The sequence below is a fragment of the Mycteria americana genome, chromosome 12 (genome assembly GCF_035582795.1).
Source record: "Mycteria americana isolate JAX WOST 10 ecotype Jacksonville Zoo and Gardens chromosome 12, USCA_MyAme_1.0, whole genome shotgun sequence".
Taxonomy (NCBI): domain Eukaryota; kingdom Metazoa; phylum Chordata; class Aves; order Ciconiiformes; family Ciconiidae; genus Mycteria; species Mycteria americana.
The window spans coordinates 17116593-17143888 of NC_134376.1; the positions used below are offsets into that span (position 1 = coordinate 17116593).

At 48.0% G+C, this 27296-nt stretch overlaps 1 protein-coding gene across 1 annotated transcript in view; it reads left to right on the plus strand.

Annotated features, from left to right (window-relative positions):
* Positions 1-27296, plus strand: part of AXIN1 (axin 1) — a 75526-nt gene that overhangs the window by 32127 nt on the left and 16103 nt on the right. Inside the window, exons 3-5 of the mRNA XM_075514919.1 lie at positions 10161-10301; positions 17252-17348; positions 25284-25421. Coding sequence (XP_075371034.1) covers positions 10161-10301; positions 17252-17348; positions 25284-25421 — 376 coding nt within the window. The remainder of the gene's footprint in view (positions 1-10160; positions 10302-17251; positions 17349-25283; positions 25422-27296) is intronic.

Sequence of the window (27296 nt, forward strand, 5' to 3'; positions counted from 1 at the left end):
GATTATGGAGTTTCATGCCATTGTTTCGATGAGGATTTCAGTGAGGCTAGCAAGTCTGCAGTCGCGTGGCTCAGCCTACAGCACGTGGCCCAGTGACACAAGCAAGCGGTTTAACGTCAAAGCTGGGACCGGTCTTTGCCAAACGGAGCCCCTTGAGCTGCACATCTTCCCCTTTCATTTCGGCCATCAGCAGCATCACTGTTGTGATTTAAGTATGGGGAAGTTTATCCCTGAAAGCCATACAGACACCGGGTTGCAGTGCTGGGGTTTATGCTCTCCTGAAAAGCTTGGGTGATCTAAGGAAGGACTGAGCCCAGGCGCTCTTATTTGCCCTTTGATTCCAATGGCTCCTGTTCCCCAATGTGGTCCACGTACCTGTAGATGTCCCTGCTCCATCCCATGTTCTTGAACACTCCAGAGGCTCTGTAGGTACGTAGGAAGGAGGGGAATGGTCTGGAGTCACTGCCCAAAGCTGGATGCTTTGTTCCCGTCCAAAAACTTACTCATCCTGCAGGTCCTGGTCTTAAGTTACTGAGCTTGCAGAGAAATCTGCTCGTAATTTCTTTCTCGTAAGCGCTTTCATGTTGAGCAGAAATTTTGGCAAAGAAGAGTCAAGGCAGCGGAGAATCCCCAGTTCTGCCTGGTTATACCAGGCCTCCTCAGATCTTTCCTTGGAACGAGCCAGCAAGGGGAAATACTTTCCATTTCAGAGAAGCGTGGACAAACAACGTTGCTTCAGACAGAGAAGAAAAGCAGCAGACGGAGTTACAGGGCTGAATCCTGCTAGCCAAAAGCATGCTCTTGCCTTTATTTGATCATTCCTGGAACACAGAGTTCTTATTGTATTCCTCCTCACCCTGCCCAGCGCCTCTCCTCGAGCTTGGGACTCGGAGATACCCCGACCACGATGCTGGTGGGTTTGGGGAAGTTAAAAAAAGCATCAAACGCATCTCGGAAATGGACCCTCTCCCTCGCCTGACGTTAGGTAAACGTGTTTTCTGAAAACCTGGATCCCGTTAGAAAGGTTCCCGCTGTCTGGAAAACAAAGTACTCGCTCACCTGGTTTAGTCATTAAGTAAATTTGTGGTTTGGTTGAGTCGAAAAATAATGAAGAAAAGCTGTTGAAATCCCGGGATAAATTTGATAGTTTGCAGGCAGTGCTGTTTTTAAGTGGAGCTGCTGCCTTCTTGAGGTTATGAGCAGACTCAGGTATAAACTGGGCTTCCCTTTCCCCCGTGCCTCAGAGGCAGGCATTTGGAAGTCATTTGTTTCGAGAAGGCCCTCGCCGTGCGGGCGAGGGGGATGCTCTGGGCTGGAAGCCATGTTGCGTGGGCGTCTGCATGGCCAGCCCGCGGCTGGAAAGCCGGGAGATGCTTTCGGCCACTTATTTCATCTGCGGAGGGAGCAGCATCCTGGGCTGCAGGCAGGGTGGGAGGAAGGGACGGATGGTCGCTCGCTTGGTGTGACGTGGGCGGCCCCGAACGGTTGGGGGGTTCACTGGTATTTTTACATCTGCAATGTGATAGTTGTGTTGCCCCTTCTGGGAAGAACCGTTTCCTCTGCGACTCCTTGACGTCTCCCAGCTGCCCTGCCTGCCTTCCCAGGGAAGGGAAACCATGGGGAAAAGGCACAGAAGCCCCTGCAGAGACCCCCAGAGCTCCCTGCAGAGGGTTTCTCCTCTCCACCGGCCCCGATTTATCTGGGAGAATCACCCAGGAAAGCAGACGTGGGAGCTGGCACTGCTACATGCTGTCTGAAATGGCTACTCTGTGTGTTCATCCACTTAAGCACATATATATATATGTGTGTGTGTGTGCATATATATTTACATATATATACATTTACATATATATTTACATATATATATATGTAAAATCACTTGCTGTGTTAAACATAGATGTCATTTCACTCTCAGAAGCCAATTAGCAGAGCGGAAAGGTCTTGCCTATCAGCCTCTTGCCGAATTTTCCCCAGCTCTCAGCTTAATGGAGAGGAAAGGAGACCACATCAGTGCCTGTGTCCGCGCTAGCGAGCCCCACGGCCCAGGGAGAGCACGCTGGCAGGGTCAAAGAGTGGGGGGTGAGGACTGGGGTCCCACTCATTTCAGGGGGGTTTCCTGTGAGCTGGTTCTCACCCAAACCCTTGGGCAGCTGGAGCACGCAGGGAGCGTGCTGGAGCACGGCATCCCCTGCCTGGGGATGGGAACCCCCGCGCCTGGGCACGCTGCAAGGCTCATGCAGACGGGCCCTGGGATTTGAAAAGGTTTGTATTTATTTTAATGCAAAACGTGACCTTAAAGCGCGTCGGTGCTTCGGTTCTGACATTCCTCCTTATGCATGTCGTCCTGTCTGTGTTCTGGAGGTGTGCGGAGGATTTGGTCCTCAGGGTCAAGGTCCTCTCACTGCATTTGGGATGTGTTTTAACGTCAGTCACGAATTTAGTTATTAGGGCAACTTTTTCTGGCAACATGGATGGATGTTCAGCACATCCCTGTGCAAGCTTGATTCTGTCCCTTCCAATAAAGTATTAAAAGTGTTTTTTCTCCTGTGGAGTATTGTCTGACAAAGGCCACGGCATGGAGGCGAGTGTGGCTTATGGGTGGGAGCAGTGTACCCTGGGTGTCCAAAATGCACACAGGAAACGCTGGGTTTGCCCTGGTTTTGTGGCATCTTAAGTCACTACAGAGGCTTTTGAATGACTGATGGAGCCGGGCTGCTCCAAAGCAGTAAGGCTCCTGTTCAATCACAATTAATGCAGTCAAATATCCTGTATGTTTTATAGAAGATTTCCCTATTTAATGTCAACGTTTCATAATGGATAAGGATTCATATTAATCATGTCATAATTTAAAAAAAATATATCTATGTTATGGTGTAAATTCAGACTGGTATGTTGAAATGAGTCTAAGCAAACACCTGTTATTGTTAGATATAGAAAGAAATGTTCTGTGATGTTTGCTTTATTTCAGGAAGATGATCCAAGCATGCTGTTAATTGATGCACAGACATTGTGTTGCCCATATCTCCTCTTTTATTTTAATTCATTTCTTGTGCATTGAGCTATTAAATAAATGAGGTTTTTGGTCTTATTCTCAGGAAGAAGTGCATTGTTTTTAGGAAGGACTTGACTTTATTGCATGGCAAAACTGGATTTTTACAGTCTGTAAGTAGTGGACAATAGAGTATTACACTGGGGTGATGAATGAGCACAGCCTTGGCTCTGTTGGGAAGGAGGAGCTGGGAGGGCTGATTTGTAGATGCACGGTCAGATGAAATCTTGACGGACTCGTTCTGCAGTTTCCTTGGAACACAGTGGTTGCATCCTGTTGTCCGAAAGCCTTTCCGAAGAAGGTTAGGGTGGCGATAGGGCAATACGGCCATAATATTTAGCCCATCTAGTCTTTATTTGCCTCCTGAGGCAAACAAATTATTTCCTGTATTCCAGCTTCCTTCCTAGATTCTGACAAATCCTAAATCACTTTTCTCACCCACCTTGCTGTATCCTATGATCTAAATTATTGGTTTCAATGAATGTGTCTTCTGTTGTGTAGTCCTGCCTGAGAAGTAGTATGTCCTTCGTAAATGCAAAGGAGTGAGAAATTGGAAACTCAGACTGGTAGATCTTGGGATTAGCTTTTGTAACTGTACTTTAATACTTTGCAATAATTACTGAAGCTCCCCATAAAATAATCTCCGCGTACTCCTAAAATGGAATTGAATGCCTTAGAATAAAAGAGAAGAGGAGCCCTTATCTGTACTTTTAGTTAAGTTTTTATTTATTTCCCTTCTTCCTCCAGCGTAGGAGGATGAATGAGCGCAGAAGAAGATACAGATTTGCAAAGGCAAGGAGCGCTAAAAAGTGTCGTTTTTTCATCAGCTTTTAAAAGCCAGACTGTAATCATAAATTCCCTGATAGCTGGAGCATGCAGAAGTCGTCTTTAAGCCTACAAGTGACAGGCTGCTGTTGCTTTTCAAACTTCAGATTTCATTTTTTTGTAAGACACAACTTTGATCTGGTTCCTTTGTAATGCTCTGCAGAGCGCCAGGGCCGCTGCGCTCGCCGGCTGCAGGGCTGGAAGTGAACTTTCTTGGCGAGAGCCATCTGGAGACCTCAAAGAACAGATTAACTTGTCCAGAATTGATGTGATCTTTGAAGAAGCTGCCCTTGCTAGAACACATGTGATTAGCTTGACATTGGCAGTGATAAAGTTGAGATGCACAGCAGTGTCTGAGTACCCGCAGTAATTGGGAAGAGTTTTGAGTGGAGCAGCCCTGAGGATTTGCAATCAAATTATCAGCTAAATCCCCAATTTCAACCTCTTGAGCAGGCTTTGTGTCTTTAGTGCAGGTTAAATCCAGTCAGGAGTAAAGGTTTTCAGCTTTGCATCTTCATAGGCGTTTTGTTCTTAGCTCCAAAACTTACCCGTGATGATGTATTGGGGAACGCTGTGAATGCTTTGGGACATTTCTCATAGTTTTATAACCAGTACAGTGCAACTTTTGCGATGGTTGTTGGTACCGTGGATTGGAAACTGAGACTTTTCTGTTCAGGTGGTAGATTAATCTTGGAAGCCAGACTTCTTGGTGAATGCCGTTCCAGTCTCTCGTGTAAAGGTGACCCTGCTGCTCGGACACTGCTGTCAGCACGTGCTATTTAAATACGCTGAGGGGATTTGCTTCGGCTCATACCGCATAAGCTAACATGCGCGCATTTAATTTGATTGACTGATTGTGATAATGAAATTTGGTATTGCGTGAAGGATGTGACAGTCACCCGCTCGTTGGTGGATGTAAGTATGGGAGTGAGAGAGCTCTGATCGTGTCTGGCCAGCCAGAGACTCAGCGAGCTCTCGTTTTGAAAGCTTCTTTTTTCTTGGGTGGAATTGCGTAACTTTTTAAATGGAAAAATTAATTTTTTCACACTGAATAAATGGGAGACACTAAAATAATGAGCTGGAAGGATGTATGAGCATTAGACTGTGTCCTCCTAATCACAAAGACAAAATGACCAGAGACACCAAATAAGTGTAGGACTTAGTTCTGGTTTTCTCCTGCCAATGTAGTTCTGGAAATAGTCATCTCTAAAAACACACGACTATAAAAGTTTAAACTAAGTTATCAGAAGTTGGTGTGAAAAAGCAGGGTGGGAGCGCAGAGACTCGGTAACTGGGTCTCGTTGAGTTGCAGCCCTGCTCTGTGGTCTCTGGGCACCGTCCCTCAGCTCAGACACGTCCCACCAAAAGAGGAAAGGAGGAATCGTGTCCTGCCGCGGGGCTCCTCGCTGCTGGGCAGGAGGGAGGGTGCCGCCGCTGTGGCGAGAGATCCTGAGTCTCTGCAGAGCCCATTTTGGGGTGTCCTTCCCTGGGACTTACCCCCGGCCCCACTCCTCCTGCAGCTCAGAGCTTTCCAAGGCAACTCATGAAGTTTGGGTGATTATCAGCTGCCTCATGGCTCAAGCTGTCTAGAAAATGGGATTTCTCCCATGTTAAAAATGAGCTGCTCACCCAAACCGTGGTGACCAAAGGTTCGGAGTGTGTCATGGGAGGACATCTTTGGAAGCGCTGTTTAGGGGAACGTAAGCAGAATATGTTGGGGGTTTGTGGTTGTCAGCTTCATGAGTCTTTATCTCTTGGGTTTACTGATCTAGTGTCTCAAACAGCTGCTTCCTTGATAGTACAGGGGTTTGGAGGTGCCTCGCCATGCCACCGAGGAGTTTGGGGATGCACTCGTCTCAGGGTCAGGCAGGTGAGAGACCCTTGCAAGAGGAGGACTGCCAGCCTGCCTCGTTTCTATCACAAGTACAATTCTCTTGAGTTAAAATTTTCTTCCAGAAAATGTCAGTGTCATAAAAATTCAGTGCTAGAGCTGGAGGAGATGGTACCAGTGAAAACTGATGGATCTGATCAGCTTCCCTGTTAGACTGGGGGCTGCTCCAGCCACACTGGAACTGCTAGCAGACGGGAAGACCATGTCTCACAGACCTGCCAATAGCGTGTTGTGCAATTTATTCCCTCCAGTGAAAATTCAAATTCTACAGAAATTAGTTGCCTACAGGTCTGTCATCTCCAAGGAAGTTTCCTTCTTGCCTTAGTTTTTTTTTCCATGCTTGATGAAGAATATCGATGAAGGAGGTACGTAACTGTTGAGGACCAAAGGGAGTGCCGTGTGGATTTGGGTTTGCAGGTAGGATCTGAGAGATCTTTCTCCTGCTGTGGATTCTGAAGGTGATGCAATGCTTCCCCAGAGCATGCCAGCCAGAGCATGCTCTTTTTGCAAAGAGCAAAGAGTAGCGTGTTTGGCAAAAATTGGGGACCTTTGCGTCTTTGATTTAAAAGTGAAATAGCCATCAGCGGGGAGCTGTGTGAAGGAGACTGGGGATCCCAGGCGGGAAGGAGAAGGATGCCCTAAGGGACTCACGATACAATGGGAACTTCAGCTAGGGCAAGAGGACCGAAGAGGACCTCACCTCTCTTCTCACTTACATTGAAGCTCCAAGGTCTGACGGTGCTCATGTTCAGAGTGCTGTGTGCTGGTCTTGGTTGGAGGAGTGGGAGATGTGGGGATGGGATGCAGCCAAGACAACATGCAAAATAAACCTAAACAGGTCAAAGGAAGCCTGAAGGAGATGCTTGCTGGTTTTCTACAACAGTTTCGGCCCTTGTCAGCATTACCAGAATTGACAGGGATCAGTGGAGGGCTTTATGCAAAGAAAAGGCAGCTGGTCAGGTTGACTTACTTGGGTCGCTGTGATCTCTATTATAATTGTTCCCTATGTGATTATTTTGAGGGTTGAGCAACTGAGAGCTGCAGAAGAGACGTGCAGCTTTATTTCTGCGATGTGTGAAATGTTCTGTGTTCATTTCAAAACCGTTCATTGCTCTTTCCATCAAAAAAAAAAAATTCCGGAAGTCTGCAGGAATTTTTGTGAAGTCTAACTTTAAATGCTCACCTTTCCTTTTATCGCCCTTATCAGCACATAGAGCTCGGTATGTGGGGTTTTTAGCTGACGTTTCAAATCACTCTGAGTGTGCCTGTATCCCTTTTAAAGCAGCCTCCCCTCCCAGATCAGAAGTGACCAGGGTTTTTTGTTAGACTCCATGTTCCTTTAATGTTTTCCTCCTAATAGATGTTGAAAGCGTTCTTCAGAGGCACGGCACAAAACATTCAAATAGTGATACGAGCCAGCTGAAGAGAGTTGTCAGGGAGAGGGAACATTAGGAAAAGGATTGAATACAGATGGATTCCTCAAAAGTAATGTAACCTGTTATGATTGCTTTGAAATCCTATACCCTTTCCATCTACTTACGCTTACCGAAAGTTTACATTTGCATTGATGTATTAGAGGCAGAGCTAAAATGGAAGTAATCCCTGTTGTACACATGCTTAAGTGTGTAATTTTAGCTAAATACAACGGTTGTGACCAAACTCTTGCCTGCATCCTCAGTGGGAAGCCCACAGCCATGGAGTGCTGCAGGAGAGCCCGGCCATCCCGACTCCTCCGGAGGGGCCAGGGACCACCCAGCACCCATCTGCTTGCTCTTGGTTCTTTCAGCCATCTCACATCCATACCTGACGAACTCTTCAGATGCTCTCTGCTGCTCTGTCTTTGTATCAGCAGATACAAAGGAGAAATGGGCTGATCGGTACATTTTATTCTATATATCATAGTGCTTTCTTTATGTACTGCTAGAATAACCCATTCCTCTACCAGAGTGTCCTGGCAGAAGGTCCAGCTAGAAGTTGGTGCTATATTTTAATTGGGTTATCCAAAAAGCATCCTTCTCTTTGCCCGCAGGGAAGGCCTGAGCTTTCTGCTCACTCCTGCCTCAATTTAAGAGGTTGTATCAGCCTCCATCACGCACCTGCCATATTGGATGTGGCAGGAGGGTTGCACTGCACAGCGCTCCTTCAGTGTTCTGAACTGACCATTACGCAAGGGGAGAACTGGTGAAGGGGGGCTGGTAAGGTTTTCACTTATTATACCTTGCTTTTTAGGGCGAACTTGTTCAAATTATTTCCAGCCTTAAATATTTGCCCTAGAAAGCTGTTCTGCAGTCTGATGGAATATAGAAATAAGGTTGCTCCAGCGCACATTTACAGTCACAGAGAGAAAGTTTGTGTGCTAGATGACGTCCCTGGTGACTCGCCATCCCAACGCGCCCGTAAGCGTTCGTACCCAACTGACTCTGTACCGCACCCGAGCGTGGAGAAACCTCACAAGACTGCCTTTGCCTCAAACAGTCGTGAAGAACCTCAGCTGACTCGGTTTTGCACCTCTCTGCAAATGCACTGAGCTTTGTCCTCCGAGGAGAAATAGCTTGGAGAGTTTTTGTTGGTTTGTGGCAAGGAAAATATTAGTTTTCTCTTTGTGAGAATAGGAGGGTAATTTGTTTCTAACTGAACCTGTAACAGCCCTAAAACAGTATGATTTTTCTTAGTGACCAGCGAACATCTATGACTCCTTGTATTACAGGGAAAGTTGTCTGGTTCTGTTTCTAGGAGCAGAAGGGCATGGTGAGTAGGAGCTGTATGAGCCATCTGCCAGCTGAAGGCTATAGCCCTGTTGAATTCAGGTTTTAAAATACTTTGGTAAGGCTTCCATCCTTGTACACTGAGTACCGTATTATACATAAATCATTCTGAAGACCTGTACCTGCAATGGATTGTCTGCTAGTCCCAGTTCATGTAGTGGCTATCTTGTGTTCATACTCTGCAAATATGCAGAAACTGCCAACTTTTCCCTTTGCTGGTGTCTTCCTCACCTCTGGTCCTTCCATCTGTGCGTTTCTCATGGGTTTCCTCGTCTTATCTAAATGTAAACTCATCAGGGCAGGGACTGTTTTCTGTTGTCTGTAGGACTTTGACCACTGCAGCACAGCCAGAAAAGCTTTTTGCAGCAGAACGGGGAAGCACAAATTGCGTGGTATGTCCTTCTTGGAGGTGTTTGCTCAAGGTCCATTACAAACCACATCAACTAGGTGCCGGCTACTGAGTTACTAAATAAAAGATCATGCTGATGAGCTTCGTGATCTGAATTAAAACAGGACTCTGGTTTTCAGAGCTGGTAACAGAGCTTGGAAAACCCAGGAATTTATCAACTTCAAGATATCTTACAAATGCTGCTCTTCATGCAGAGGGGCCGGCAGAGCCAGAGGGGTGGGGGATTCAATGATGCTGTGTTGGTGTGAACGTTTCAGCTTGTTCCTCCTTCTGGCAAATTGCGAAGTGACTTGCAGTGACAACAAGGTGCCTGCATGGCCGGACTGCCCTGCGGTACAGCAGAGCTGGAGGCACGTTGGCAGCAGTAGCTTTTCTATGCCAGTGGCAGAGTCAGTGCGAAGGAGTTGCTTGCCTGCTCGTTTCACTGGCTGCAGGTCTCCTCCTGAGCAAGGAACTCGCTTCCCAAGTTAGCTCACGCAGGCAATCTCTCTTCTACCATTTTGTTTAAGAGAAGGAGGTTGGCCTGCTCGCACATGTACTTGAATAACCTGTCTGCGGGACAAGGCATGTGGTTGTGTACAAAGTAGCCTCCATAGATCCATGGCCAGATTGTCCATTGGAAAAGCCGGTGCAATTAGATGGTCCTTCCTGGTGGAATTTGCAAGTGTTTGATGTACCCGAGTGTGGCATTCGAGGTCGGCTTTAGGTACTGCGTTGTAAGCAACAGCCATTTCTTGCTTTACCTCCCTCCCTTGGCAAACGTGTTGGCGTAAAGAGGGTGTAAAAGCAAGCATAGGATGGGTGAGCTGTGCTACGCATCCCTTGCAGTTGGAAGAGTAGAAAGAAGCCTGATGTGACTATAGAAAATGCTGTCTCGTTATCTAGGTATTGCTTTTAGATGTCCTGCCTTGCTCATAGAATGACAATGCTAAGCAGTTAGCCGATGGACACAATAAATCCTGATGGGAACTGGACTTTGTCCATATAGTCTTGTTCCCTCTCTTCTTGAACTCTAATAGTGTCACCTTCATTACTCCATGAATTCCCTTTTGCTTCCAGTTATGAGTCAAATGGTTCATGGTTCTGTCAGTGCAACTTAACCCAGCTTAGTCTGTAGCCTGTCACCAACGCTGGGGCTCCAGCCAGAGTCCTTCTGCCCAGTAATGCAGAGTATGCTCAAGGTTGTGTCCTTCTAATTTGACTTTCTCATTTTTCTTGCAGGCATGGCTCGTGGAGAGAGCCTGTTAACCCTTACTATGTCAACACGGGCTACGCTTTGGCACCAGCGACCAGTGCCAACGACAGCGAGCAGCAGAGCATGTCCAGTGATGCCGACACGATGTCGCTGACGGACAGCAGCGTGTAAGTACTGTCCCACTCCAATCTGGTGGGACAATAAGGGGGACAATAGCGTGTTTGTTTCTTTGGCGGTGGTGCTGCTGTTGTGTTGGTCTGGGGGAGGCTTTGCCACAGCTGGTGTTGGGGGGAATATCAGGCTACGGTCATGATCGTTCTCGCTTTCTTTTCAAGCGGGATTGGTTTGTCACTGTGCCGGCTGCTCAGCCTTGCCGGTCTTGGGAACATTTGCAACATCGAATGGTTTGAGTGAACTAAAATAAACAATGCTCGGTCAGAGTTCCTGCAATGTCTCTTGCCAGGTGCAGGAAATACTGGAAATGTTGGATGGCTTTGTAGCAAGGTATTTGAGATGTAGTATCTTCTGAATGTCAGACAGAGCTTTCTACTTACCTGGGTACTTCTCCTCTTGGTTTTTTGCTGCCGAACTGTGCTCAGTCTGCGATTGCTCTTCAGTAGCGTTGCTGACTGACCAGTTCTAGTTTGTCTGGTGACCACTGCACTTTAACACAACTTGTACCGATAAGTCCCCGCCAAATCTTTTTGCTTTTTTCTAGTTCCTACCTTCCTGACAGTGCCCTGTATCTCACCCATGAGATACCTTCCTTAAAGATGGTCTGCAAAGGGAGAAAAAAGAGGTTTCAAGATTTTGTTGTGACTGCATCTCTGTGATGGAAAAAAGGATTTAGGGGAAAATATTTAATGTTTGGTCTGGTTTTTAGTAGTGCAAATGCAAAGCGTCTTTCTGTAGAGCAGAAACCCTTTGATTCTTCAAGCGAAAGATGACAGGTTTACAGAATTAGGAGAGGATTTTATTAACGGCAGTGCTGTAAACACAAAGTCCTCCAAGAGCCTCGTTTAGTGTCACTGCGAACGTCAGGAGCTGTCAGACCTTGTTGGAGAAACTTTCCAGCCTGCGTCGCGGGTGTTGTTACCGGGTGCTGCAACAGTTCCCCACCTGCCCTCCGTTAACGCAGCGAGCTGGTGAGCGGGCAGCGTGGTACGGGGGCTTCTGTGTCTGCTGCGGGGGCTCCGTGTGAGCCGGTAGCGTGCTTGTCTCCGGCTCTGTGGAGGCTTGGAGCCATTTAGGAGCAGCTATTGAGTCCACTGCCACCAGCTCCTCACACCTTATCCATGTCGTCTTGCAGAATGGAGGAGGCAGACCTTGGCCAAAGGGGCATGGGAGGCAGAGGATGCCCCTGGGACAGAAAGCTGTAGAGGACCGCTAATTAAAGGCTCGGTTTGATACAAATCCAGCTGCTTTGCCACATCCTTCTGCGATTCTTCATATTCATCTATTTATACGGAGGAGTACTCTGAAGCTAGCAGGGGTCATGTAACTTCTTGTTATCAGGAGAGACAGATGTAAGAACTCTTCAAAATTAATTAGCTTTTAGTACTTCCTTTTCCACTAGTCCAGCGGGCTCATGGGGTTGCACTGACGGTTATACCTGCAATAAGTTGTGATCATTTATGCCAGGGTTCTTCACCCTCCTAATTTTTATTTCAGTAGCCATAATTTATTTCTTTCACAGGCAGAATAATTTATGTTTGACCATCCTATGCATTCTTTATTCTTTGCTCCTTTTTCCTTTAGGCATTTTATCCCTTCTATGCCCACCATAGGCTGCTTCTAGGACTTTAATTACCACCGATACGTGCGCTGCCTTCTGCTGGTAACTAGGCCAATCTCAGTGGTTCATTTTAAGTAAGTCTCAAAAATCATAAGGGTAAACCTGTGATCTTTCTTCCTGTGCATCTCAAACTGGATGCATGCACGTCGATCCCCAAATTGGGATTCCGGACATACAGCCTTCACCTTTGGCTTACAAAGACTCTGTCTGCTTTCAACACTTGCTCTTCAGTACATCCTTTAAAACTCCAGTACCAGGTTTTGTTTGGTTTTTACATGGCATTGCTGAACCTATCTGCCTCCCCGAGTTTCAAAGGAATTTTTGCAGAATTGCTCAAGGCAGCAAAAATGAAGAACAACCAGACGCAAGTTAAAGAAGGGACTCCTGCTGCTTGACAAGACTTGCATGTCTCCGTGCTTTGAATTTAGGCCTCCTCTAAGGAAAATGGCAGTAAAAGCCTCGTTTGCTGATGAGCGAGGTTCTTCCCCATGTCTGCTGTTTACATACAGCAGTCAAGCTCTACAATGAAGAAATCTGGCTCCTGCTCCAAGGCAGCATGTGAACGGGGTGTGATCCCAACGCAGAAACCTCCCTGACCCTCTATCAGAGGAGGATGTGTCCGGACAATCAGGATGCAAACGTCAGCTAATTGCGGAGTGCTAATAAACCGGGAAAGCAGGCGGGCGCACGGAGAGCATGGCTTGATGCAGGGCATGCTCTTCCAGTGTTGGCCAGCTCAAGTCGGTGGAGAAGGCTGAGCAGATGCTTGTACTCTGAGGTACTGCAGTTGTCACCAGCTCCCATCCAAGCTTTGATATTGTATCGATCGTGGCAAAGCGGGGTTTGGACGTGGCTGCGGGCACAGCTCAGCTGTGCAAAGCTGCTAGCAAAGGCCTGGGCGATGCTCTGGCCGTCCGGCCTCTGGAGCTGGGGCGAAGGGAGGCAAGCACAGGCTTTTTGGGAGTGCCCAGCTCACCTAAGTGTTTTTAAAAGTCATTTCTGTGGTACCAGCTACAAGCACGCTTGCCTAAAAGACAAACTTTCAACAGGATGTCTTTCCAAGCACAGGTAAATATTATTGTAATGGGTTGAATTTATATTACAAATACATTGCCAGTCCCTGTTGTTCGAGGAGTTTGCTTTTTGAGTGGCTTAAAAAGCATCGCTCTTAAATGCCTGCGCTCCGCTGATTATTTTTCAGTCTTCCTGTGTCGTACGAATTCCTCTGCCCTTGTAGGCAAAACAGCTCCGGTCCTCTCTGCTGAAACCTGTTTTTATAATCCGCACGGCAGCTGTGTTGTTTTAGCTGGTTTATGCGGAGACAAGGTCTGGAGAGGACATGGTGAATGGCTCCAGCGAGCACTGGCCCGGCAAGCGTGCCGTGGCCACAGGTGGGGCCGAGTCGTCTCACTGCTGGTGTTCGGTGGTGGATCGAGGCTTTGGGGCTCTGCCTCACGCCGAGCTGCTCGGAGGCTGCCCCAGGCTTGCAGCGGCATGTCCACTGCCATCCTGAACTGCTCTTGCTGTCTCGGATAACCCCACGTGTGGATAGCGTCTTTCCCAAGCCGAGGAGATGGCCTCTGGGTGGGAGGGGTTGTCACAACAGAGACGCTCAAGGGAAATTAAGGCAAATCTAGGTAGGAAGGCAACAAGCAGAAGCTGAATTGCGTTAAATCGCCATGCAGTATTCCAGTTCAGACACAGAAATGCCTTAGGTCCGTATCTTTCTTCTCTTTATTTCTGCAAGAGCTTAGATGGGTAAGCAGGAGGCATTGTCTCCTCTTTAGCCCGGTGTTGTGGTCCCACTAAACAGCAATACTCCTTCCTCTGGGTCTTAGCATGTGTCCTGGCTTATCTGGGCTGGGAGCCTTTGCCATCCCCCAGGCTTTGGGAAGCCCTTGGTGCCGGCGGGCTTGGCTGGGGCATGGCTCCGGGCTGTGCCGGAGGGATGCCTGCTCTCCCTCAGTTCCAGTCAGACCTGCCCCAGAGTAAGGATGGCCATTCCCCAGAGGGAAAGGGTTTAGACAGTGGTTACTCCTTCAAAAAACCTTGCAGATTAAATATTGTTCCTCGGACGACTGGCCTTTGGCCAAAACGCCTGGCGATTTTCCCATTGTGCTTCTTTATGTGAGAAAGGTCTCTTGGTGATGGTGGTGCTTTGATAAGAGTAATTGGTAGAAAATATCAGCTTTGCTGTGGATTTGTTTCCTGTCTTTCCTGTGGCCAGTGATCCAGAATGACCTTGAGTTCTGCTATATGGAAGCAAGTTTAACAGCTTTTTAATTTAAAAGATCCTCAATGATGATTTCCAACTCGTTAGGCTTAATGGTTGGGTTTGGAGGCTGTCTACGGAGGAGCAAAGACAGCCCTTGTTAGAAGAGTCCAAGTGCAGAGCCACAGCAAAACCTCCCTGCTCGCTAGAGGCTCTTGCAGGCCGGTTCGAAGAGGCGAGGAAGCCCCCGCGCTTCCCCCGTAGCAAACCAAGTGCATTATCGTTAAATAAATGATAGAAATACTCTTGCTCCCCCCATTGCATTTCAGCGCAGAGCTTTCTGGTGCTAGAGAAAATCACGTGATGAAACAAGGAAAAACAGTTTGAGAAAGTTCTATTTTAAAAGTAGATGTGCTCTGAAAATGTTTTGATTTTTTTTTTTAAAATATATATTATTTCTCTATCTATTGAAAATATCTCAAAGCAAGCTACCTGACAAAAGGAAAACAAAAGTACGGTATTGGTTTTCCTTGCTTTCCCCCCATCTATTGAATAAGGTTTTGTTGGGATAAAATTAAAGTGCTTATCTTTGAATTTGCTTCCTCTGGTTGAGTTGGCACAGTACATTGAACGAAGGAATGTTCCAAGTTCAGAGGTGGCATTGGGGAATCTAGTTAAAATGACATCAAAGGCAGCACAGCGGGGCTGAACATGTGTTTGAAGCCGGATAGATTAGAGGCCATTATCAGCCTTTCGCTACTGTGCTGGGAACAAAAGTCGCTCTTTCCGCTGGGACTGCTGCTGGGGAGAATTAGAAGAAAAAAAAAAAAAAAGAGAAAGAAAGAAAAATTGCACCTTCTAATATAATGCCGCTTTTCGCGCGAATGGCCGGGCGGCTTTAGCGTGCGAGTTGTGTTCTGGCACCCGGGTTTTGTGCAGCGGTTAAGCTGAAATGTTGTCTATTGATGCCGACCAGCGATGGCTAAAATAATCCCCTGGATTTTTTTTTTTTTTCCCTTCCCCTGTAAAAATTGCCAGTTGTTTTGTTGCCATCCAGTCTGGAAAAAGCCACGTCATGATGCGATGAAACCCTTTAACCGTTGTGACTCTTAAGTTATTTTTCAAATGGAGGTTCGTCATTAAAGAAAATGAAGCCGCCTAATGAAAGCTATCGTAATCGCCTGTCGGTATAGCAACGCTTGGGGAAATTGCTCTGCTCCCCTAACGTGTCACTGCCGGGCGCAGCGGAGGTGATGCTCCCAGACACGCTCTTCCTCCTCCCGCATTACCTGCAGCCACTAGCCAGAGCTGTAATTAGCCTGGCTAATTTTCTGTTCTCTCATTTGTCTTCTTACTGAAAAGCACTTGTCATTAATCACGGGTTTTATTTTATTTTAATGGTGTTTAATTTTGAATGCCTGGGTTGCATTGAAATTGCATTGCAATTTCATGCGTTGAACTGCATGAAATTGCATTCTTCTGATGTAATTTGGTGGCAATTCTGCCTGCACCCACATTTCCAGGGAGCCAGCGGGGCAGCAGGCACGACGCAGACGGGAAAGAGCTGACGGTGACCATCCTTGCACAGGCTGGTGCTTCTAACTCGGGAGGTTCGCAGGCAAAACACCGCAGTAAATTGTGTTTCCCTTGCCAAATGGCATCTCGACTTTAAAAATCTGCTGGTTAAACTGTTTGGTTTGTGTTCTTGAGAAGCAGCTGTGCTTGGCAATTGGGGAGGGGGGTAGGCACTAAGTACGTTTGGCTTGTGCAAACATCTTGTCCTTGTGAGACGCGTTGGCCCTGGCTCATCTGCACTGCTCGGAGTGGTGCGGGGTTGGAAGGAGACAGCACGTGTGCGTGGAAGTTATTTGGTACTTCGGACAAACCAAATCCCTCCATTCGTTTCCACCCGTTTCTGTGGCATTGCACGGCCTTCCCAAGCAGTTACTTTTACTGAATCAGGGAAATGTGTAAAATAAAAAAGGAAAGCTCCAAATTGCCAAGCTCCGGGCTGGCATTTTTTTTGCATTCATTTATTTTTCTCAAAATAACCCGGTGTCACCAGGAGATGGGCCCGCGTCCTTATCTCGTAACCGGGCTCCACTTCACTCCCATTCTCCTCGTCCCCGGGCGTAAGCAGGGTGGTTGCAACGGCGAGAACAAAAACGCCTTTCCTTTCTTTGCCTGAAGTCACATTCAGCCAGTGATGCTTTGCCATTAGGGGGGCTTAGCGAAGCCTGGTGGCTCTGACCCCCCTGAACCCCCGTCGCGGGGACCCACGTGCACCCAGGCCCCCGTCTTTGCAGAAGGGTTGCGTGTGGCTCGGCGGAGCAGGCCCACGCTGTCCCCCAGCTCCCAGCAGAGCCACGGATCCGGCTCCCAGTCTGTCAGGACCAAGGATCGTTGTCACCACCGTCTCCTTCCTCTGCAGAGACACCCATCACGAGCTGCTTCAGTTGGGCGTCGCTGCCTCTCCTAACCTCGCCCAGCCTCCTCTGGGGCGAGGGCTAGGTTCTTCTGCACAGTAACTCCAGTATCAAGCCCATAATTTCAGACTGAGCTAGAGATCACCTTAAGAGCAGCGGAGCCGACCCCTTCGCTTTGATAAGCCATTTGAGAAGTTGTCACACTCTTTTAAAACTATGTATCTTGTTCCCCGACCAAGTTCCCCTTGGTGTAGATGCTCACTGAGCTCCCACTCCTCCTCCTCCTCCCCCTCCTAGCCTGCCCTGTGGTTTACTGTGTACATTACAGGCTCTTTTAGAGAAAGCAACCAACTATAAAAGGTACCAGGATGCGGTCCAAGTCCTTCTCCCTGCCCTCTGCCTAGGGCAGCGGTCACAGGAGCCCTGCCTCGCTCTGCTCCCGGCAGATGCCGTGTAAGTCCCCCCAGCACCCGGTGCCAGAGCGTGGCTGGTGTGGGCACCTGGGCGAGCATCGGTCCCCACACGGATTCCTCTTGCTCTGCTGCGCTCGCCCTGGGCATGCAAAGCCTTTCTCAAACATAAAGGGGTTTCCTACCTGCCACTCTGCGGTGGCGAGGCTTAAATGGACGTAACGTATCGGAGAAAGGCACTAAAGCAGGGCATGTTGTTGTTTTATTCCGGCAGAGATGGGATCCCACCGTACAGACTCCGAAAGCAGCATCGCAGAGAGATGCAAGAAAGTGCCAAAGCAAATGGACGTGTGCCACTACCTCACATTCCTGTAAGTAGCACTATGTCCTTCCCCAGAGGTAACTACGCAAAACGTGACATCTTTAGCGTACAGTTGCTCTGCTTGCTCGAGTTTAACCCCCCTTAGCACTGTATTCATTTGGGGATGTTTGAAGATGGAAATGCACCATGCTAAGAAAGGGCTTGGTAGCCTTCTGCCAAACTCGTCGTCCAGGGCTGCCCAAAACACCTCTTTTCTTAACCGTTCAGTCAGTAGCTGGCTGTTTCTCCTGGACGAGAATGGAAGTGCTGGCTGGCATCTACCTGCAAGCAGGTTACGTGCCCTCGGGGGAGCTGGAGGTGTTTGTGGACGGTGTAGAAGGCCGTTGGACACGGAGGCTGATGTAGCTCTCGGCCGAGGTCAGCTGGGGAGAAATGCAACTGTCCCAAGTGGTATTTCTGCACTGGGCAGCCAAAGGGAACTGTAACCTGTTCTCAAGGACTCGGCAGAGCCCGCCCGGGGGTATGAGGCAGGAGAGCAAGGAAGGTGCAGGTGTAAGTATTTCGTTTGTCTGAAACTGTCTCCCCGGTTGCTCCAGGTAAGCAAAGAGCTCTGGGAGATAAACATACCTGCCAGGGCTCTGCAGCACCATCTGCAGCTCTGCTTATTATTATTATTATTATTTTCTTTCTGTGAGAAGTTACAGGTGACATTTAATATCTAGCAGGGAATAAAGGTGCTGCTTTCCCCTTTGGACAGCTGGACTCCAGCACAAATCAAATAGGGAGAGAAAAAAAAGCCTCCATCTGCTTTTTCCAGAAGTGCCTTCAAACTTGACGCAGCTGTTCTCATCCTGCCTGCTCAGAGCAGCACAATACCAGCAGAAATACACCCTTGTTTTAATCTGATTTAAAAAAAAAAAAAAACCAACCCAACCAAAACCACCACTCTTTGTCTTGCCTTTTAAATTAGATTATTTTCCTTAGATTTAAGAGGGTCTCCTGTGCTTTGATCGCTGGGTTGACAATAAAAGCCCTGGCTGCGGACGCTCGCTAGCCATCCTTGCTCAGTCACCTCTCTTTGCACACAGTTGCTTTCACAGTGTGGTCGCTGTTGAAAAGGCTGGCTGGGTGCCTTTTTATTTCACTTGATGCCGTTTTTACTGTAAGCATGGCTTTGTTAGAGTTGAAGTTTGAAAGCTTGGCCTTTATTTTTTGTTGTTGTTGTTGTTGCTGTTCCCCAACAGTGGGAACTACCGAGTGAGTATTCTCTGACTTCAAAGCTTGTCAGTGGCTTTACCTTTTGGATAAAAATAATAGTGGCTTTCTGTTGATCGTGTGCACTGGCAATGCCTCGATGAACCGCAGGTTATAAACTCAGAGTATGGAGCATTAAATATGTATAGTGAGCTCTGCTCTAACGAACTTCCATCTGCCAAACATTTCTTTTGTTGAACTGAATAAGTGTCATTCCAGCAGCAGTTCCTTGCAGGCTAATTAGTTTTACTTAGCATTAAATTTTATCGACCTTTTTGGAAACCAGTTAAAAAGGGGGGGGGAGGGGGAACAAGGTTTAAATTGGCCACCTGCTGCTTATAAATTTTTATATTCTCCTACTTATCTACACAGTCTTTTAGAATTACATATTCCTCCTAAACTACACACAGACGCTTCACAAGGATTTTTCTGTGAAACATCCGCTGTTCCCATTAGATTCTGCACTGTAATTTTAAGTCCCAGGGAAACAGGCATCTTGACGCATATTTATATGGGAGCGGAGGACTGAGAAGTTGAGTTAGTTCTAGACTTTCTCCAGGGAATAAAAGTTTAGTTCAGACACTCTGGCACCTCCTGCCAGCCAATTACTGACACAGACTTGGCATTGACTTCAGAGAGGCACTGCTCTGCCCTCGCTTATCAATCAGCCAAGAAAGGAGAAGGTAATTAGACAATATGTTTTGACAACACCAGTGTGAAATGTTATAAAGTTAGTCTTTTAAAATCACCTCTAACTGCACGCTTATTGAATTAAACTTCCCCAATTAGCAAGGAGCCATGCAAATTTTACGTCAAGTGTTGCTTTCCAAAGGCGGTGGTTAGGCTATCTCGCAGCCCATAGCTCAAGCAGTCCCCATCAGCCACCTGGACCTGGTGGTTAGCATGCTTTTAAACATGTAGCAATGACTAAATTGCAACCTTTGAGTGAAGGTCTTTATGGACTCCTATCTAACCAGTGTAGCCAGAGTCCATACTGATAGTGCTTGCAGAATGCATGGCATGTTTTCCTAGTGATAGTAGAGAACCTCCTACTTCCGAAAAGTCATTTCAGAAGTCCTTTAGAGACGCTGCCATTCCCTTACCAATGAGTTATGGGGCTACTATGCAGAATGCTGAAAGAACTTCTATTGCTTTTAATAGCAGCACTTTTAGTTAGGTCCAGAAGCTATAAACGGTAGTGATTATATGTTCATAGGAGGCCGCCCGCTAGTTTCAACAGCCACGCTGCCTCCAAATACCGAAGGCACGTGCTGGTTATGCAGGATGCCCTGCTGTGCAGCAGGAGATCTTGGTGCGTGGATGGCTGCGTTCTGCGTATTCCACACTGACAAACTCACCAGTGCTCTAGGTTGGGAAAAATTGTGTTTTGTGAAATGGCGCCCTGCCCAGGAAGGCCGTAGGTGAAGGTCTCTAGCAAACAACGAGGCCTTTGTTTTGTGCTTCTCGCAGGAACCCCTCACGTGGCGGGTGAGTGTTGCTTTTCGTGTGGTTTCCATCTCTCTCTTGGATTTGAGCAGAGCCTTGGAGCACCAAGGAAGGAAAGACCAAGCAAGTTCCCAAAGGAAGGGTGAAAGCCCAGAGCATGTAGGACCGTACCTGTGCTATTGCACTGTACTTACCTCAGCTCTGGCATTCATCCGTTCCCAGGAGAGGACAGGAGATGCTTTTTTTCCCCAGCAAATTCAGAAAAATCCAACCTCAAGCATTAAGACTTGGGATTCCTTTATTTGTTTGTGTAACTGCATAAAGAAGCCATTTGGTGATGTTCTTGCTGTAGCTGGATCACCGAGTGAGAGCTCTCCTGTCCTGCCCCACAATCAAGGAAGCTGCAGCTCTTTACACTATTGCCACTTGAGAAGAAAAAAAGTAAAAGGAGCAGCAGAGCGGGTCAGGCTGATTGCTGAACTTTCCCAGAAGGGTGTCCTCTCTGCAGAGGTGGCTTCCATAGTGTTCTTGAGGAGAACAGGTTTTGAGTGACCACTCTGCTATGCTGTAAAAGTGAGGAGTGTACAGGAGGAGCGCTGGTCTCATGCTGGGTAACTACAGCTATATGAGCTTTCTGCTCCTGCGAGTTGGGAACCTGCTCAGAATTCCCATCAGTTGTTTTATGCCTTTTTCCTCTAACACCTTGCAGCAGCAGGACTCCTTGCTAATCCCTGAATGCTGCTAAAGTGGATGCTGAAATCCAGCTATCCGTGAGCTCTGCCACAACTGTTTCTGGTATGGAAACACCATTTATCCTTTAAAAACATATGTCACAGTGGAATGCATTATTAATCTGGGAATCGGAGAGGTTCAGAAGTTGTTTTCTCTTGGGTTCTCTAGCCTGCCATCTTCACTTCATCTCCAAGACTGGCTTGTGATCTAACATCGGCTACTCAAGCATCATGGAGGCATCAAGCCTCCTGTAGAAGAGGGAGATTTACTAACACAGAATTCTTTGGCCCAGTCGGATCTGTCAGAAATGGCTCAGCCCAACCCATGGGTCCGATTAGAGACCTCTACCCCATGGTAACGTTGGAAAACTTGCTATTTCATCTCAGAGCAATTGAGGTTTATTCTTCCCAAGGGGAACCCGCAAGCCGCAGTGAGATTCTTCCCTTTTTGCCTTTTCACGTATAGATCATAGTAAACCCACACATTTAGGATGCTGGTGTGTTCTGATGTGCAACTTGGTCCTCAAACCTCAGTTTCTCAGGGAAGGTGAAATCCATCAAAACCCAAGACCTGCATCTGCCTCATGGAGCAAAATCCATGCAACTCCCACTCCATCGGCTGCAAGAAAAGGAGAAAACACGATAGCAGGTGCTAAGTGGAACTACTGGAGAGCTTGTGTATCTCGCATGTTCTTAGCAGGCTGCTTCTTCCCAAAGGTGCCAGAGCTTCAGACACTTTGCACGTCAAGGACAGAGGACAGTGTTCTAGAGATGGGTACCCCACGAAATCCTTCCTCGCAGCTGTCACTAGGAAAGATTGCCCCATCCAGACCAGTTCAAGAAATTTATTTCTTGCCAACCTATCTGGCATTCAGCTTCCCATCCATTCTCTGCAACCTCTCCAACTCAGCATGGTTTGATTCTGGACAGACCTGTCTGAACTAGTGGCATTAAATAAAAGTAGATAGATAATTAAATAAAACATTAGATAAAACAGCTGTAGATAAAACAATTCTTTAAAATGAAGCACTTCCTTTCTGAATTGTTGATCCAGAATGGCCAGAGATCTCATTCTGGTCCCGACTGGAGGGCTGGATCCTCCAAAACCAGCCAGCTCTCGGAGAGAGCTGCACCCTTTACTTGGAACAAAAGCAGTAGGAGCCGTTCTGATTTCAGAGCAACAAGCAGCTTGCTTACGACTCCCTTGGTAGGGCTCTGCATGCCCATGGGAAGCCGGGGGCAGGTTCAAAATCCTGAAGCTCTGAAGGATCCTCCTGCGGGCACAGGCTCAGCCTGGCTGGTTTTTGATGGAGCATGTCTCCCTTCTAAAGTCAGGCCCGTCACTTGATAAAAGTTTCAAACGCTTTGTTGTCTTAAGCCTTTTGAACCAGGTCGGCGTAGTCCATGTTTGCTGTCCAGGGAGATAGAGAGAGCCCTCAGCAGTTATCTGTATTGTTTCAGCACAGGGAATTTGCATTCATTATTCTGCAATGCTGTTAGTTTGGGGGAAGTCTGTGTCGCTCATCCTTTGAGCTAGGAATAGTCAGACCCATGGCGATATTCAGAGCATCATCCTGCTTGCCAGCTTTCTGTGAGTCACCATTACAGGTACTCGTCAGGACAACGTGCAACCGGTATCCGTGAGGTGAAGTGAGGTTTATTTCGGTTGCATTGAACTTGGATGGTCAGGGAGACCCTTGCAGAGACGGCTTCACTGAGGGGACTGCATCCTGCACCCTCGAACAGTCTGCCGAGGACCTCTGCAAGCTGTTAGGCGGAGTGGAAAGCTCCAAGGATGGGGCAGTGGGTTTTGCAGATGCAGCAGTTTATCAAAGAGAGAGGAAAACGAGTTCATCCTAAAGATTCTTGGGTTCGATTATTTTCATTTCTGTAGTTGAGCTTCAGTCACCTCCAGACTTTGAGAGCCTGTGGATAAACATGCTAAAGTATTAGTTGTAAAAGACCAAAATCGTCTTACCTCGAGTTCCCTGGGTACAGCAGCGACCCTGAATGTCTTCAGATCCTCATTAGAGACGGAGCTGTGGTCCTCGGGCATTGCTGGGCCTGGAGGGAACCACCTTATTTTGACAGGACTTGAACACGCAGGTTAGCAAACTTCAGCCTTTGCACCCGCTGCTGCGGGGGGCTCAGGAGAGGCTTTGGTTTGGGATGCTGCATTGCATCAAAGGCTATGAAAATAAAGGGAAATTCTTTCCCGGTTCTGCTTTTCTATGGAAGCCGCTGCGGTAGCTGCAACAGGGAGACCCGAGACTAACTGCTGAGCGCCGAGCTGCCTCTCATTAGGCTCATTAAGTTTCTAACGGAGCAGGGCTTGGTGCTGCCGTCGTATAAACAACCGCAGGGAGAATTGGCATGTCTGAGGTGGCAGGAGGGAGTGAACACATCGCCCGACGCGTTGCGACTTGTCGGGCAAGACAGAAATTTCCCTCCTCGGGAATCGCTGGTGCTGCCTCATGAGATGGATGGTGGTGGTCATGGGTTTGAGGTCTCTGCTGAAAGCAGGCTCCCTTAGCCAGAAGTGCTCCCCTGGGCTACGCAGGGGGAATGGGGAAACATCACTTGGATCCTAGAAGCTCCCCAGGGAGTAACACAGGAGGGACCAGCTCTGCCACGTCTTCCCCATGATGGAGCACGTCTGGGGCCCGTTTCTGGACAGCACAAGGTCCAGGTGCTGGGACAAAGCATGCTGCTTTGACCCTTGTGCCAATATTTCAAGACGAAACGTCATTTTTGTTGATGAAAATCTTTTTCTGCAGTGTTTCTTTTTAATACAGGCCGTTGATTTGCAGGGCTGGAGGTCCTGGTGGCAGCAAAGACTTTGCCGTCCCAGGGTGGGAGCCACCTGGTAGCTCACACGTGCTATGCCCTCTCCAGCGACTGCATCCCTGGATGAAGGGGATGGTTCTTTGGGGCTGTTCCCAGCTCAGGTGGGTCCCTCCTGCCTGGGACAGCTTCAGGTGGAGCTGTCTGTCCCTCTGCTTGTCACGGAAAGCGAGTGCTAGAGCAGGCAGTCCTTTTGGCTGCAAAGCCGCATGGTGTCCACAGACGTCCCCAGGGACGCTGCAGCCCGGCACCATCCGGTGTGGAAGAGAAGGTGGTGGCAGTGAGCGCTGGAATTGAGATTTGCCGGCAGGGTTGGCTGGGTCTTGCTCTCGGCGAACAAAACAAGCGGTGCTTTAACTGAGACCTCTGCAACCCAGCTTGGGTGTCATAAAAGATGTCTCCAGCTTCTCGGTGCCATCAGTCGGATACTTACTGCCTCTATTTTTCTTCCCCTGCCTTCCACTCAGCAGCTGGCAGAGAGAGAAAAACCAATATGATTTGCATACTTTTGTCAAGTTTTGAGGCAAAGCATTATTTTAGTCTTCCGCGTTGATCTTTTGGCTGGTCTGGGATGAATTCGGGTGGTCTCTCATCCTCCTTTAAAGATTTCAACCTCGATGTCTGCTTCTAGTGCTGCATTTGTTCTTTTGCTATGAATTATCTCATGTCTTCACATTTAATTTTATCTCTGGGCCTATAGAGTGTATATTTATCTCATGTTGGTATTGAAATATTTGAATGCAGGTTTTTATACTGTTGAATTTTCCATATATTGTTCCTCCAAATTAAATTTTTACCTCTGCTGTGTCATTTTATTTTTTCTACTATTTTAACAAAATAATGCAGAAGGGATAAAAATGAGGGGAAAAATACAGCAGCCGATAGCTTCATTCTTCACTGCACGGACTTCTTATCCCAGACCTCAGGAATTTAGGGACAAAGTAACTCAGCATAAGGAACCGAGAATGCCCTTGAACTTCCACAAATATTAATTTGTTCACCCAGAGCAAGCAGAAGAATGTTATCTCTGCGCTTGTAAGGTTGCTGTATTGATAAAGCAAGCAGGGGATCGTTGCACGGCTCTGAAGAGCCGAGATGCAATCCTGCAGGATCCTTTAGTAAGAGAGGACGCTTTGTGGGAATCGTGGCCTTTTGTGGCTGGGCTGGGTTGTAGCAGAAGGCAGAGGGAAATAAGATGTCTTGGAGGTGACAGGATTTCCACTCCTTTCTGTGGCTATGGGCTACATTTGCAGAACCCTGGGGTAAGCTGAATAAGTGTGTGTAAGAGGCGTCCTTTTATCAAAGTGAAAACATTGCTACTATAAGCATGATTTTTGAGAGGTTTGTCTGTACATCCTTTTTCCACCCTTTGAGACCATGATATTCCTGTTGACCATGTGTACACTGGGAGAAAAGCTAGCACATCCATCCCAAAGTGGAGTTTGGTGCCGAAAGAACTTGTTGAACTGTGGCTCCGGAAAACTTTTCCCGTATGCGGGGTGGTGTGCGGAGCTGGTGCCAGCCAGGGAGCTCGTGGTGGTGGCTCAGCTTCCAGCCCCCCAGTCCTCGGCTGCACCTCTGCGTCTGCCAGCCTGTCCTCCCTCAACTACCCACTGGAACGACTGGCATTTCCAGTTATCGAAGCCTCCAAAATAAACGTGTGATTTTTCATGCATCTTTTGCTAACCCCTGGTGTGTTTTTCCTCCAGCGTACATACCGAATGCCAAAGGATATCCACGTTGAACCAGAGAAGTTTGCTGCAGAACTGATCAATCGTTTGGAGGAGGTACAAAAGGAACGTGAAGCAGAGGAGAAATTAGAGGAGCGCCTTAAACGCGTTCGAGCGGTTAGTAACCTCCTTGTCTCCTCTACCAGCCAGGGAGTCTGTCTGCGTACTGTACACCACAGGGAGCTTTCAGCTGCTGTGGAAGCAACCGGGGTGACCACTTCCCTGCTCCAGCAGCCACGGTCATCACTTGCACAGGGGCTCCTGGAGGTTCCCGTTGCCCCAGGAGCTTCCACGGTGTTGTTCCCCCATCCGTGCAGGGCTCTGTGAGCTCCAGCACTCCCTCCCTGCTGTAAGATACCAGCTATGGCACAGCGGTGCCCACTCCTGCCACCAGTTAGGGGCTGTGGATGCTCTCCAGCATCTTCTTTGGCACCCTCGCTCTCCTGACTTTGCGAGCAGTCCCTTCCACACGAGGATGGGGACTATGTAACAGGGGTTCGCCTTCCCTGGTGGGGAAGTTCCCCGCAAATGGTAACCAGATGGAAGGTGAGGTTACGCTTGGAGGTGTTTGTGTCTGCTATCAGGTCGTTTCTACCACAACCAAAAGGGTTCTGCCCATCAGTGCCTAGCACATCCCTAGAAAATTGGGAACTGATCAGGTGTAGCATCCAAAAACCCTCTCCTGGGCAGAAGAAACACACTGACTCCACATGGGTGGCTGGGGAAACCCAGCCCATGGCACTGTGTGCTGTGAGCCCTGGCACCGCTGGGGCCCACCAGAGCTTGAGGACTCAGTAAATGAACCGAGGGAAGCATGCAAGGCCTTGAGCTCCACAACAAGCTCCAAAAGGGAGAGAATGAGGTATTGGTCATCTAGTATTACCTGTGGGAGACACCCCGTTCAGCAGCATTCACACCATATCTTTTCTTCTGAGATACTGCATCTCATGGGTACCTGTACTTCTTGTGCTGGGGATACAGGAGAGTTTTCAGAGGACACCACGGTGTTACTGAACATCACCAATGTCAGTATAACTACAGCCCTGTGTGAAGAAATTGTGTGTCTCTGCAGTTCATAGCTGCCATGGCCCTGAGGCGAAGGGGCTGTGCTTAGCAACCCACAGCTCTCCCTTAGAGCAGAGGTGTTGGTGCCTATCTTGGCTAGCTCTGTGCTTTCAGAGAAGCCGAGCCTCTGGGGCTCCAGGGCAGACCCTTCAGCCCCATTAGAGTACTTCTCAATGTTCATCTAGTAGCTCTTTAAACAGAAAATTGCTGTAGGTTGTAGTATTCGCTTTAAATCACACCTGCGTTTCAAATGCAGAGAAGTGAGGAAGGCAGAAGGATCTGGAAGATTCCCTCCAGCTCCAGGCGTTGTCCAGCAAACTCCCTGCACCTCTGCAACCAGCCAGAAAAGGCCAGCAAGGTGCTATTTTGTGATTAGATTCCTGTTCTTCTGGAATTGCTCTGTTTTCCTGTCTGGTACCTATTGCTTTCTAGACAAAGCCAGTGTAACTGGCAGCATTTTCTGCTAAGACAATCCTAGAGCACTCTTCCTCCTCCTCCTCCTCCTCCCGTGGCTCCGTTGCAGCCCCCACCTGTACCAGACTACGTTATCCCAGCCCTCTGTCTCCTTGAAGAAGCTGCCAGTAGCAATACCATAAAATCAGCAAATACCTATGTGCCAGAGAATAAATTTAAGTCTGTTTAAACACATTTTTGTGTGACTTAATCTATTTTTAAGCCCAGGACTCCCACTAATGCTGTATATTAAACCTCTTTGCTGTCTCCAGAATGTATTTCATTGACTGGCTGGCATCTGGCATTAGCCATTCAGGAAAAACTCAGAGTAAGCAATTGTAGCTTTTTTAGGTCAGCACTTAAGGTGCAGGAGCTGCTGGTATCAGCAAGAGGAGAGCTTGAATCCTGATAGATCACAGGGCTTTTTTCTGTGACCTGAACACCCAGACTACAGGGTCACCTCTTGCCGGGTCT